The 14752-nt window shown below is 40.4% G+C and overlaps 2 protein-coding genes across 7 annotated transcripts in view; one reads left to right on the forward strand and one right to left on the reverse strand.

The window, feature by feature from the left end:
• Positions 1 to 2105, forward strand: part of Ap1s2 (adaptor related protein complex 1 subunit sigma 2) — a 26195-nt gene extending 24090 nt beyond the window's left edge. For 2 of the 5 annotated variants that reach the window (XR_442648.4, XM_006973212.4), the window contains one exon: positions 827 to 2105. Coding sequence is in view for 3 of the 5 variants with exons in the window: in XM_006973212.4 (XP_006973274.1) it covers positions 827 to 874 (48 nt within the window). In the remaining 2 variants the exon portion in view is untranslated. The remainder of the gene's footprint in view (positions 1 to 826) is intronic. The other 3 variants (XR_013048217.1, XM_042269247.2, XM_042269245.2) reach the window with 3 other exon arrangements.
• The window catches only part of Zrsr2 (zinc finger CCCH-type, RNA binding motif and serine/arginine rich 2), a 28608-nt gene continuing 15175 nt past the window's right edge, over positions 1320 to 14752 (reverse strand). For both annotated transcript variants that reach the window (XM_076562576.1, XM_006973210.4), the window contains 4 exons: positions 12417 to 12630; positions 8821 to 8876; positions 8013 to 8122; positions 1320 to 5453 (listed from right to left, as the gene is read on the reverse strand). In XM_076562576.1, the coding sequence (XP_076418691.1) occupies positions 4915 to 5453; positions 8013 to 8122; positions 8821 to 8876; positions 12417 to 12630 (919 nt within the window). In that variant the 3' untranslated portion in view covers positions 1320 to 4914. The remainder of the gene's footprint in view (positions 5454 to 8012; positions 8123 to 8820; positions 8877 to 12416; positions 12631 to 14752) is intronic.

A 14752-nucleotide genomic window follows, 5' to 3' on the forward strand; every position in this document is an offset into this window, starting at 1 on the left:
TGTGCTGTCTCGTGATTAGGATGCAAAAGTAAGTTTATTATTGGATAACAAATTCTCACAATGTTTTCATCTATTAAAATAACAATGTTGCTTTTTAATTCCAAAATTGCTAGTAATAGCTAATTGCTGACCTATATGGTCCTTTTTTTTTTTTTTTTTAAACTTCTATAGTGTACAAAATTGGGCAGTTTGGAAAACTTTAAAATACCTCTTTTAGATTTGGCTGATTTGGCTTTGACACTGAAAACAAATATTCCTTTTTCTTAATTAAGATGAAAACGCTTTTTGTTCCATAGTTTGTTTCTTCTGTATGTCACCTCCACCAGTGCCAATGGATACCCAAGGGAGGTCTGGGAAGGTGGCTGTTTCTAAAGCATTGCAGTGGACAGTTAAGGGAAAACCACACCAAACATTTTTCTAGTTAAGCTGTGACAAGACAAAACATTGAAAGTGTTAGATGCCTCGCTAGAACTTGTGGGGACCAGGCTTTTTATTTGGAAGACATTTTGAACTTGACTGTTTTAGATAATATTTTGTGTATAGTTTCATACATTGCTAGTCAGTTTACAATGGGCTTGCTTTTTGTGTTATAGCAATTGATGGTGCCCAGCACACTGGTCACTAATGAGGTATTTAGTAACTGCTGGAAACATTCTTCTGGGTTTTAGGCACCGATCTTTGAAACCCACTGGCTGGCTGTCACTGGCTGTCTGCACTGCCGCCTTTCTTCTCTAATGAGCATGCCCTTCCTGTGAGCTTTTCATAGGCTTAAGACCCTCTCCGGAGCTGTATCTGCTTACCAGAGTCTCACATTTTTCCTCCACAGGAAGCTGAAACCCCACGTAGTGTTCTTGAAGAAATTGGACTGACATAACTGTCCTCCCTTGCTGATGACTTCTTGTGGCATTTCACACACTGTAGACGGTCACTGCCTCTCATGTCCATGTTAGCTAATGGTTTAAGATGATGTCTTGTCAGTATTACTGTTTTGCTAAGCTGCTTCATTCAGGCCTACCCATTTTTTTTTTAAGGGAACTTTGGTTAATCAAATGATAAATTAAGAGACATAAATATGAATTAGAAAGATGTAGAAAAAGTAACATACTATTTCTGGACATTTTAAAGTTTAAAGGTCAGCCTCATAATTATGTGCATATATAAAAATGATACGTCTATATTCATATATATCCAACAATCTGGCAAAATACTTTTACTACTGGACTTGAAAAAGGAAAGTTAAATTATGTGAAACCTGGTTTGATGAAACCAAAGACTAGAGTAGTATTTCAGTATATATAAGAATAAAGGAAATTGACACATCACAGATCAAATGAAAGTTTATTGAAAATTTAGGCAACCAAATTTATACCAAAGACCCTTACTGGATACATCACACATTACAACAAAGGGAATAGATACTTTTGGAGGACTAACTTAGAATGATGCTGTTTTACACTAAAATTCATTATGTATTCTGAATGAGCGGGACAAGGAAGACAGACTTTCCTAATCTTGAGCACATAATTTTTAAGGCCAAGGAACATTTGACTCCTGAGGTAAAGTTTTAGTGGTCATAATCATGTAGTTACTTGTTTTCAATGCCCCAAATTAAAGTAGAACCGTTAATTACTAGGTATTCTTCATAACAGTATGTTGCTCTGTTCACAAAGTGTTACATAAAGTCATTATCTAGAGCATGAATGTTCCTTCTGGGGTGCTTGTTAAAGCCAAATTTATTTTTGCTTCCCTGTTGCTTCTTTCCAATTAGAAGTGCTACAAACTTGACAGCAGCTTCCTTCCCCTCCACGTTATTGCCTAGTCATCGGAAGTCTTACGGAAATTTCAGAGATACCTTTCGTACAGCAAAGTAAGAATTTAGTGAAGTACAATGGCATTAGTTGGCTCTATATTTTTTCAAGCTATATAAATGCTCAGCATCACTTTTATACATACTGACACGTACCTGAACACATCTCCCTGATTTCTACTTTCCCTTGTATATGCTAGGCTGGAGTAAGCTTTGCTGTGATTGTGAACAACTTTCAAGCCACCTGAACACTGTCTTATCACATCACCAATTAATGGTAATAAATGTTCTACAAACACTGTGGTGTACTTTTCTCTCTTTCCAAAAGTTGTCAAACTAGGGAAAGCTGTTGAAGGGTTCTTTCTTTTTCAATACAGTGTTGACAATCCCTCTCCATCTGACACCCCACCCCCTGCACTGGAATGTCACGGTGGTTGCAAACACACAAAAATGACAAGCGTCGAGGAATTCTCATGTACATCAAGCTCATTTAAAAAAAAAATCGCATGAATTCTATGCTATCAAGAACTTACAACACATTTATTTTCAATTAATAAATGCCACTTTGAAACCCTTGATGCAGCTGCCTTTGATATGCTCTCTGATTTAGCAACTCTTTGGATTACTCCAGATAATCAATGATATCCAAATGGTGAATCCTCACCTCCTACCTATGAGGAAGTGCTAGCACATGCAACAGACTAATATCTGCTGACTGCTGCCTAATGTAAGCAACAAGTCAAACACCCAGTTACAGTACCAGTATAGTTATGGGGCCTTCTGCTACTGCAAACAAATTATTGCATTCTAAGCCTGAGATATTTAAGAACAAGGAAAGGATTTTGAGCAAATTAAGTTGAAACAGACATTTGTAGGTTTAAAGGGCTTTTGCAAATGCAGCTGTTCACTAAAAAGCCTGTGAGCTTCTGTCAGTAATGTGGAGTTGAATCGTAAGTAGTTTATCACAGACACACACAGGCATCCATTCATTATAGTAAATGTAAGCTCAAAGTCACTATCAGGGTAATGACCCAGGCAGAGGTTTTCTAAACTCCCCCTGCACTCTATACTGGCCATTAACATTTGAGGGGAAAGTCATCACTTGTTCTTGAGCCCACGAAGATGGATTTTCTTTCCTTTCCCATCATGATCTAAATATTCAACTTTAGGACTGAGGATGGACCTCAGGGGTAGCACCCCTGCCTACTATGTTTCAAGTTCCACCATCACACATACAAAACAATCTTTACATAATCTTGGCTAAAGTTTGAACAGTATTTTAAAAGCACCAAATTTACTTTATTCAGCATTAATGAACCCAGTGAATCTAGAAATCCATCATTTTTAGTATCAAGCAGGCATTTAGAATTGAAACAAGTTGCATTTTGTTAAACTTTTTCAACATTCTGTGCCTGTTTTTTTTTTGTTTGTTTGTTTTTGTTTTTGTTTTTTTCTAAAATGAGGCACTCTAGCCCTGGCTGGCATCAGCCTCCCAAGCGCAGGGATTACTGGCATAAGCCACCACACTCGACTTGTATGCATCTTTAATGAACTCTCAAACATCAGATTGCTAACTATCACGTGACACTGAATGTCGAGGTCCAGAGCAAGACAGTGAAAGTCTGTGAGGGGAAAGCATCTTGGGAAAGCTAGGGATAATATACATGATCCTACATTCAGTTCTCTTCACTGATCACTCTTCAGTGATTGTTGTACCAGGGCTGTTTTAACAGTGCATTGAGTCAATAGTGACAAATTTTCTGGGAAATGACAAAATGCTTCTATATAAGAACTGTCACAACACACTATTCAAGTTAAGACATTCACCGCGACAGCCCCCAGGCCCGAGGGGCTGTGGATATGAGGAAAGAGGAGTACAGAAATGGGAACTGCAACACTTTGAAACAGCAAAAAAATTCAACTTTTACATATAGAAAAAATACAATATTTTAAAAGAACAAAAAAGAATGGCCATTAAGTACAAAAAACAGCAATAATAAAAACAATAACTTAAATACCTAGACTTGCCAAACTGGTAAAGATCAAGCTAACTTTGTGCTGTGGGAGCTGTAAGGTGACTTTGTCATCTTACAGGAAGGCAATTTGTATTGCTTTCTTGATAGGGATTCTTCTAAGAAATTGATCAAAATGTATGGAAATCGCTAAGAAAATCTAAGAGGTTCATCCCTAAAAATCTAACAATAGGGATGTTGTCAAATAAATGTAGATGAATTCTCTATGAAATGAGTAAAAATACAAATTTTGGGACTAAAGAATCAGGATTAATGAAATGAGACAACTGAGTGAAACACATTAAAGCCATATGTGACTTTTGAGTTAAAAAATAAAGTGTGTCGGGCTGGAGAGATGGTCCAGTGGTTAAGAGTATTGGCTACTCCTCTAGAGGATCTGGGTTTCGTTCTCAGCACCCAAATGGCAGTTCACAACCATCTATAACTCCAGTCCAGGGGACCTGAAGCTGTCTTCTGGTCTCCATGGGCACTAGGCATACAAGTGGTGCACACAAATACATGCAGGCAAAATACCCATATGCATAAAGCAAAAATAAAGGGTATGGACACTTAACAAGAATAAAGGTGGGCCGGGTGGTGGTGGCGCACGCCTTTAATCCCAGCACTCGGGAGGCAGAGGCAGGTGGATCTCTCTGAGTTCCAGGCCAGCCTGGACTACAAAGCGAGTTCCAGGAAAGGCACAAAGCTACACAGAGAAAACCTGTCTCGGAAAAACCAAAAAAAAAAAAGAAAAAAAAAAAAGGAATAAAGATGGCTCAGAGGGTAAAGATACTTGGTATGAAAGCCTCATGATTGCAGTTCAATCCCTGGATCTCACTATGTAACTGACCCCTGAAAATTGACCTCTGACCTCTGTACTTCAGAGAGAGAAATACAGAAAACAAAAAAATGCTAAAGCATTACTCCAGTATTAATGGATGCTCTCAAAGTTAGCATTACAAGTAATTTCATGTTATTATATATATAATTTATCAAAAAGGATGGTTTACATGATAGTGTTTGACTAGCCTTGTCAAACTATACAGGTGAGTAGCTGCCATAAAAAGACAGACTGATATTTAAAAACAACCAAGTTTATTTAGATTTGGGACTCTGAGTGTTTTTGTCTCTACTACCTGACTTCCTCCTGCTCTGACTCCTGGACCTTGATGAGCTCCGGCTCCGACTTCGGCTCTGGCTTCGGCTTCGGCTCCGGCTTCGGCTTCGGCTCCGACTCCGGCTCCTGCGGCTCCTGCGGCTCTGGCTCCAGGGTCCTGGACTGTGATCCCTTCTTCGTCCTCTGTTCAGGGAACTGCGCCTCTCCCGACTTTTTGTCACGTGTTTGTGAGACTTCTTCCCCCTGTGATTACCACTGCTCTTCCTGTCAGACTCACCGTTCCTCTTGTAGGAGAGGTCTGGACTCGGGCTCCTTCGTCTTCTTGACCTGCCATAGTATTCATCGTAGTGGCTGGCCCTTTCCCTCCTCTCTAAATTCTTACCGAAGGAGGAGCTAGGCCAATCTGGAGACAGGTAGATGTCTCTATTAGCTTCCCTAAATTCATTGTTGGGATTTCTGAACACGTGAAGAAAGTTGCAGTGTTTTCCTCTTGGACACTGCTGTACTTCAAATAAGCCTGTGAGGGCAAGTGAAGAGGCAGTGGTTATCACTGGCATTATTGTAATTTCATTCTTTTTCTGAAATCAGAAGAGTAATTTCTGAAGTCTGAGTATGTCTGCACTGTTTCTTACAGTGTCTGATGTAGATAAACTGACGTCCTGATTTGTTGCCTACGGTTGCAAGAACACTCAAATGATAAAAGGTGCCCTCAAAAGGTCACAAACCAGTTTTTTTTTTTTTTTTATTTTTTGGTTTTTTTCAAGACAGGGTTTCTCTGTGTAGTTTTGGTGCCTGTCCTGGATCTCCATCTGTAGACCAGGCTGGCCTCGAACTCACAGAGATCTGCCTGGCTCTGCCTCCCAAGTGCTGGGAGTAAAGGTGTGTGCCACCAGCACCCAGACACAAACTAGTTTTAATTACCTGTGCCTTGTGATGTCAGCAGAGTGCAAATGAACAAACGGTGACTACATCATCTACTGATTCAAGAACTGAACTTTGGAATCCTTTTATTAGCATTTTTCTGAAAGCATATGCTTCTCAGGAGAAGGTCCAACATGGGTGGGGGATCCTGCAATAGTCTTTACATAATAAGACCGTAATACCCGGGTAGGACGGCACCCTTATGTTCATGGCCTGGGATGCATGAGGGCCTGTCTAACCACACAGACACAGAGAAAGAGAAAATAAAAAAGACAGACAACTTTTGTGGCTGAAGGTAAATAAAGCAAAACGATGAGCTAGCATTTGCAGATGACCTCTGTGATCAGGTACTGGTATATAGAATCAATCAAGAATTTCTATAGCTGAATAACAAAAAGATGTAACATGATTTAAAATGGGCAGCTATCTAAACAGAGATCTCTCCAAAGAAGATATACCAGAAGTCAATGATAAGGAAACAAAAGTTATTAGTCACTGAGAAAGATACTAAAGCTGTTTATATTTTTGTGATTGATGTTGTTACTAATGAAATAAGACTCCTGGTTTGGAGGTTTCAAAGTTATACTCAAGCATATCACTGGAATCATACTGCGTCTTGAGGAACTAGCAAAACTAAATGCCTATAAAGAGAATATACTGCCATCCTGTTCATCTGCCTAACCCTTAAACTTAAGAGTATAATGGTGGTTCTTGTTTTTCAAAGCAAGGAATTCTAAAATTCCATGCATGCATACACACACACACACACACACACACACACACACACACACACACACACACACATGTTTTTTCAAGGCATTTCTCTGTGTTAACAGCCCTGGCTGTCCTGGAACTCACTCTGTAGACCAGGCTGGCCTCCAACTGAAATCCACCTGCCTCTGCCTCCTGAGTGCTAGGATTAAAGGTATGCACCACCACTGTCCCAGCCTTTTTATTTATTTTTAAAACTTTCTAAGGTTTATTTTATGTATATGAGTGTTTTGCCTGCATTTACATATGTGTACCATGTACATGCCTGGTGCCCATCGAGGTCAGAAGAGGGTGTCAGAATCCCTAGAACAGGAGTTATAGCCAATGATGAACCAACATGTAGGTGCTGGGAACTCAACCTGGGTCCTCTATAAGAACAAGTGCTCTTAACCACTGAGCCATCTCTCTAACCCCTCATTTTTGATAACTGTTAGATTAATTAATCAATTAATTACTTTATTTGTTTCAAGAAAAGGTCTCACTATATAGCCCAAGCTGGCCTTTAACTCACAATCCTCCTGTCTTGGCCTACCCCCAGTTTTGGAACTGAAGGTAACACCATCCATGCCCATCATAAATTTTTTTTTTAAATGACAGCATCCATTAAGAGAAGGCTGCTCAAGACTTAGACTTGCTTGATTAAAAAACAAAAAACCTGAGCAGGACGTGCAGCGAAACACAAGGAGAAGGCAGAAGTACACCCCTGAGGTATTAGAGCTTCGTCTCTTCACCTGGGGAACTTCCATACCGCTCTGGCTAAGCAGACTTTTAGCAATCAGAAAATGATTAGACCTTCAGCGCGGCTGGTTACTCTCTGCAGTGCTGAATCATTTCCTGGTTTGGCTGCCGATCTCAGATGAGTCAGTGTAACTGAGAGCACCCAATGTACAACTTAACTGATCCACACCTACTAATGGTCTCAAATGCACAGAGCATGACTTCAAGTAATGTGGGGAATGTTAGCCCCGGGTACTATTTGTGGTGCTGAGGATGGAAGATTCCTTAGGGATCGAGGCGGAAACAAACAGCTCAAGTAAGGAGAAGCAATGAACAGAAAACGCCTTGAATCTGCGACACGGATCATGTGCGTATCTTTAGTTTAGACACTGCATTGTCACACACAGAACCCAGGACTGAGGACCTGAAGACTGAAGTTCAAGCAGCAATTCTGTCACCAACATATTGTGAGCTCAGTCCTTCCATCCATCTAGTGACCCACAGGCCTGTACAGATCTAAACTGTGGTGTCCTTTATATAACCACCCTGCTCATCTGGTGTATGAAACAAACTGTACTTCATCCCTTCCAAATACGGGTTTCTTCCTAGGAAGATTCCTTTGTGTAGTACAGCAGTGGGGGAGGGGTGCCACTACATTGGCTTTTACCACAAATTGCCATTTTCCACCGGGTCACTGGGCAGAATTCGCACTGAAGCTGTCGTCCTGCATACCATCGTCCATTAAAAAGAGAAAAAGCTGCTTGACAATCTTCTTCCCTTGGAAGCAAAAATCAAAGGTTGTGCTTTTAACTCTCATAGGTAGAGCAAACCTATTCTGAATTAACCCTCTTGTCCAATTACTGTAGGACTACCAAGTTCAGTTCTTGTATCGCCTAGGAAGTCTTCAGAGCATTCAGGTTCCCACAGCCTAGTTTATTCAGGGACCTTTGTCATTAACTCTGAAATGTTTCGTCATATGGAAATTGGCTGGAGTCAAAGCTTCTTAATGTGCAAGATTAGACCATTAAATCTGCAGAAGTGTTTCCCCCTGTTAGACCCCATGCTTTCTCAGCTAGGACTGCTATTCTTCTTATTACAATGGCTAATTGAAGCCATTAGCCGTGGCACCGCTCAGAGAAATGGTAATGCATGCAGGAATGATACAGACCCTCCATTACTAGCTGGTCAAATGCACACTATTTGGAGCTTTAACTCCTTGTACCTTAGATAGGTATTGTCTACTCTATTCTAATTAGCCCTTTTTCAGTTTGTATTTTAGTTGTGAAAATTATACAAATATACAAAGAATGAAAAAGTGTATTTTTAAATCTTGCCTATTTCCCCATGAGCTCTTCATATTGACATTTTGAAAAGTATCATGCATAGGAAAGATACATATTCAGTGATATCAAAGAAACACAATATACCGCAACTATGATGAAACATGAAGATGCATGTATGTTCGTAATACTTACGATTGGTACTGAACATACACATTGCCCCTCAGATGAGGTTCCAAGTTGCAGCTGACCTAAGGAACAAAAAAGAATGCTGTCACCAAAAGAAAAACTTTTCAAAAGAAGCCAACCCTCAAATGCATTTTGTTCAGGCTAAATAGTCCCTCAACGAGTTCACGATAGGCCAACATGCTTTCTTATCAAGTCAAGCCGTATCTAAGCACCTAACAATACTGCAAACCTCAACTGCCTGATCTCTGTTGATCCTGGTCTGCCAGTTTGAAACCCTGAAATGCTTCATAGAGACATAAAAACAGAATACAAGGGTTGGAGACATGACAGTTAAGAGCACTTGTTATAAGGGTGTTTCTGCTTGGACTATATATGTATATTATGTGTAGACTTGTACAGACACATGAACACACACAGGCATGCATACATTATGTATGTGCTGACAATAAATATGTCACTTACATAAATATACTAACCAAATAGTATATATAATAATTATGTATGGGCTGGAGAGATGGCTCAGAGGATAAGAACACTGGCTGTTCTTTCTGAGGTCCTGAGTTCAATTCCCAGCAACCACGTGGTGGCTCACAACCATCTGTAATGACATCTGGTGCCCTCTTCTGGCCTGCAGGTGTACACGCAGGCAGAACTTTGTATACATAATAAATCTTTAAAAAAAAATAATTATGTATATGTATACTAATTCAGGTGTATCTAACATAGCCTCCTGTGAACCACATGTTCACAGTTATGAATGTGGCCCAACACAAAAAAAATCACAAAGTTAATTAAAACATTTTGGTTTGGTTTTGTAACTTGATTGCAGTTCTCAGGCATGAACTCAATGGATGACATGTCACAATGTCAAAAATCTGGACACACGTGCTGGTATTGCTTTGTACCTTTAAAATTTTTAAACTTTTTTTTTTTGAGACAGGGTCTCTCTATATAATCCTGGCTATCCGGAAACTCACTATGTAGACTAGGCTGGTCTCAAACTCACAGAGATGCACCTGCCTCTGCCTCTCAAGTGCTAAGATTAAAGGAGAGCTCCACCATGCCTGGCTCTAAAATTTCTTTATAGATGGTATTCTTTATCTTTTTCAAGATGTTAACACAAGCTTAATGATTCAACTCGTGTATTCTAGACATATCAAATCATCACATTTATGGATCTGCTCCTGACTACCCATTCACAAATCTGTCTCTGTAGGTATTAAGAACCGCTATGGTCTTCGTAAACAGGAGCGTGCTAATTTATAGGTCTCCACTTCACTAGGCAGCGCACAAGCCGCTCTCAGAAGTTGTACTAATATATATCTTCTGCCTGACCTTGAAATTAATAGAATTTATACCATATAGGTATGAATATCTCATTTTCATGTCTTGTTCCTACTATAAGTAAGGTTAAACAATTGATCATTGCCTTCAAAAACAATAAATTTGATTTATATAAAATGGCATATAAAAAGGTCCTTAAATATTCCTATGATGCCAGGTGGTGGTGGCACACACCTTTAATCCTGGCACTCGGGAGGCAGAGGCAGGTGGATCTCTGTGAGTTTGAGGCCAGCCTGGTCTACAGAGAGAGTTCCAGGGCAGCCAAGGCTACACAAAAAAAACCTGTTTTGAAAAAAAAAAAAGAAAGAAAAGAAAATATTCCTACTAGTGTTTAGCTTTTAACTTCAGAATGAAGTTAAAACTTAAAAATGAAGTTTTGCTTTAGGGTGTTGTTATTAGAACATCTGAAGGGAGACAAGACCCTACTCAATTTGTAATACCATCTTTAGAATGAAGAATGAAGGGCCTTAGGAGTCCACATCAACCATGCCCAGGGACCTTAAAATTTATTTTATTTAGTCAGGCTTGGTAGCACATGCCTAAAATCCCAGTAATAGGGAGGTGGAGGCAGGAGGACTACTGTAAGTTCTAGGCCAGTCTGAGCTACAAAAAAATGAAAAGTGGCTGCCAAAGACCTACTGATTTTCCATAATAAATTCAATGTTCTGATCATTTCTGCACCACAAATTTACTAAACAGCTTTCTTTTCATTCATCGATATGATTAGCATGAGCCCTATCATCCTATTTGCTTTCTAGGAAAAAAAAGTTGTGGTGAGTAGATGCAGCCTGCTACATGTAATAATGCAGCTTCCACTAACCTCCCTGAAAGCCAGCATCCCTACCCCACTGTGCTAGGGACAGAACCCAGAGCCTTGAACAAGGTAAGCAGTCTGTGGCTCAGCTACCAATCTCAAGTTCTGAACACAATTTCACCATTACCACTTCACAGAAGCAGGATCCAGGGGCCCTTGAGGGAAACCACTGATGTAAGCCAATCTCACCGTTCAGATACCGCACACAGAGATAAAGCAACATCTGGAGAGCAAACACTCTGCCTCCTTAGCTGGAGTTTGCTTCCATGTGGAACAATGCAGACATGACCACAGTTAGTGGTCATCATTTGCTCTTAGCAGTGAGAAGCTAGGAAGGCATATGCCACAGGAATAAACGTTTGGAGAGAAATTGTCATTTGTTTACACTTTCATGTGTATGTGCACGCCATGCTCATGTCACAGCGTGAATGTGCAGGTCAGAGGAGAGTCTGCAAGCGTCACTTCTCTCCTCCTTCCACCATGTGGGGCTTGGAGATTGAATTCAGGGTGTCAGGTTTGGTGGCAAGTGCCTTTATTCACTGAGCCATTTTGCCAGCCCAAGAGAAAAACAAATTTTTATTTCTATTTTTTAATTTAAATTTTATTTTTTTTAAAAAGCCTACCCCCCTCCCCATTTACTCCCCCTATTCCACTTTCCCTTTTATCTCTTTATAATACTATGTTCTATTTCCCTTTCCTTGGAAAACAAATTTTAAAGAATATATTTTAAATCTGGAAAGCAAATTGTAATTTCAGATTTCTTTTATCTATGGCACATGATTATTCCAATTCTATACTTTCATTTCTGACAGCAAGAAAAAGAAAGAAAAAAAACCTACAGCTTTATTCCTACTTTTCTCCAAAATAAGAAACATTTCCCTTGTCCTCATAATACAAAGTCATTCAGGTTCAGATATGATCAAATCACAGGCAAGCAAGAGGCCTACATATTGGGATTCACCCAATGAGCCCCAGGAACAGCAGCAACCATATCTCACCTTACGCAGTGAGTGAAACTGAATGAGTTTCTATAACATCATTCTGGGCACTAAAAGAGGGAAGGAAGGGAGCCATGTCCATCACAAACAGCAGCTAACTGAAGGTTGGATGGCTAGGTATAGCAGGCCTGACGATGAAGTCAACTGCTGGAAAGTGCTGCATCACAAAGGCACTAAATAAGGTCCCTTTCCAACCCAGGCTGTAGCATTCCAAATCCATGCTAACACATGTTTATGATATCCTCTGGCATCCACATGGCACTGGCCAGAGTGGGGGTGGAAGGGAAGACAATCGAGTGACTTTAACAAATGCTGGCATGCTCAGCCATAGGTCAGGCAAATACTGGCACACGACTCCACCTAAGGAACAGCCGGAGCCCTAGCTCTGCCCTGTATCCTGGATTTCAGGAGAACGTGTGTCTGGTCCCTTCCCAGCCTGTGCACACCTTAAACTGAATCACTTTTCCCACGTTCTTGAACTCTGGTAGGACATCGTGATAGAAGTCTAGGAACTGCTGGTAGGTCTCTTCTTCACTGTATTCCAGGCTTGAATCAGGGTCATAGTCATCCCTCCTGCACTGCTCCATTCCAAATGTTGTAAACATGCTCTTAATAAGCAAGGTGGGACTTGATGTGGGGAAGTTGTGTTTACGTGAACACCTGCAGAAGAAAGCAAACAAACTCATTGGCCCAATAACTAAAAACCAGACATTAAAAGCTTACCATATTATCATCTTTCTTTGTAGCCCACTGGACCTGGTATGTACTGGAGGTTAATGTTAGAACTTCAGAACACTTTTGGGCTTGCAGCCTCACAAATTACCTCTTTTTTTTTTTTTCAGACAGGGTTCTCTGTGTAGCTTGCGCCTTTCCTAGAACTCACTCTTGTAGCCCAAGCTGGCCTTGCACTCACAGAGATCCGCCTGCCTCTGCCTCCCGAGTGCTGGGATTAAAGGCGTGCGCCACCACTGCCCAGCTAAAAGCTTACCATCAACCCTGAGATCAAGAATCAAGTAACATGGTTGTTTAGACTTAAATGTAAGATAATGAACACTCTTGCATGCCCAGTTACAGCACACAAGAAAACTGTCCTAAAACTGTTTCTCATTGAATTCAAGATTGGGAATGGTTTCTACGGTCATATGCCATTCAGGAGCCTTTGAATATATTCAGAAAGATTTCTCCATGTTGAGTCATAGGGAAAGAAGGCCCAATAGTGTGACAGATTACAGTGATGGGAACAAGATGCTACACAGGAGACTCAAGGTGAGAATTAGCAATAGAATTTTGCTTGTACACCATTTTCAACTGATTTACATGCTTAGGGAATATAGGAATGTGGACCAGTGAGACAGCCCAGTGGGTAAAGCACTTGCTACATAAGCCTGATGATACGGATTGATCCCCCCCCCCCTCTCTCTCTCACACACACACACACACACACACACACACACACACACACACACACACAAATAATAATTATAATAATGATTAATAACATTTTTAAGCTGGGCATAGTAGTGTACACTTTTAATCCCAACACTCAAGAAGCAGAGGTAGGCGAATCTGAGTTCCAGGTCAACCTATTTACATAGCAAGTGCCATGCCAGCCAGTGTTCCAAGGTGAGATATTCCCTTAAAAATAAATAAATAAAATAATTTTAAAATTCAATTTTTAAAAGAGACAATAGGGCAATGTAAATTTTCTATTTACGCAAGTCTTGTCATTTTATCTACATAGCATTTTAACGTTTTCATGCATTTTTTTTTTTATATTTTTTCCACTCGGATCCTTAATAGCCTGGTGGGACAGATGGTACTAGTAGTTTACTTTGCCAAGTGTGATGGTTAATGCTCATTTTCAACTTGACAATCTAGAATCACCTGAGAAAGGAGTCTCAGTGAGGGGCTGTCTAGACTAAGGTTATCCTCTGAGAATGTCGGTGAAGGATTGCCTTGCTACTTTAACTGCTGTGGGAAAACCCACCTTAGTCATGGGTGGGCCGAGCCCCTGGGCCCCTGAACTCTAGAAAACGGAGAGGTCCAACAGCATAGGCATGCAAGCATTAAAGCACTGCTCTCTGCTCTTGACCGTGGTGGTGATGTGACTAGCTGCTTCAAGTTCCTCCCACCTTGGCTTCCCAACAATGATGGACTATAACCTGGAATTGTGAGCCAAATAAATCCTTCCACAGCAACAAGCAAAGAGTCCAAAACACAAAGGCAGCTGAAACCTAGAGAAGCCTACCTCCCCAAGTCATGTGACTGAGAAGAGCCTGACCCTAGAGATCTGGGTTAATCTGGCATGTGGTCATTATAGAGTATAATAGATGAAACCTAATTTTTATTCACTGAAGGTACCTAATAATGTCAAGAACAATTTCTTTTCATAGTTTAAAATGGACAAGGTTAAGTTGACTAGGTTATTGCAGAGTAATTTTGAAGAAAATCATATATATGAGTTCACGTACTTATTTATTCCTTTCTCCCGAAGTGCACTGGTGGGAGGGGCCACACAGTTCCAAGTCCTAAAGAAATTTTTCCTGCTTAGGTTTCTAATTAAAAATCAGTAAGACAGGGCGGTGGTGGCACACACCTTTAATCCCAGCACTTGGGAGGCAGCCTGGTCTATAGAGTTCCAGGACAGCCAGGGCTACACAGAGAAATCCTGTCTCAAAAAATAAAACACAAAAAAAAAATCGGGGGGGGGGGGGGGGAGGGAGGACAGGGGAATCTGTGGCTGATATGTAAAATTAAATCAAATTATAAAATTTAAAAATCG

This window comes from Peromyscus maniculatus, chromosome X (genome assembly GCF_049852395.1).
Source record: "Peromyscus maniculatus bairdii isolate BWxNUB_F1_BW_parent chromosome X, HU_Pman_BW_mat_3.1, whole genome shotgun sequence".
NCBI lineage: Eukaryota > Metazoa > Chordata > Mammalia > Rodentia > Cricetidae > Peromyscus > Peromyscus maniculatus.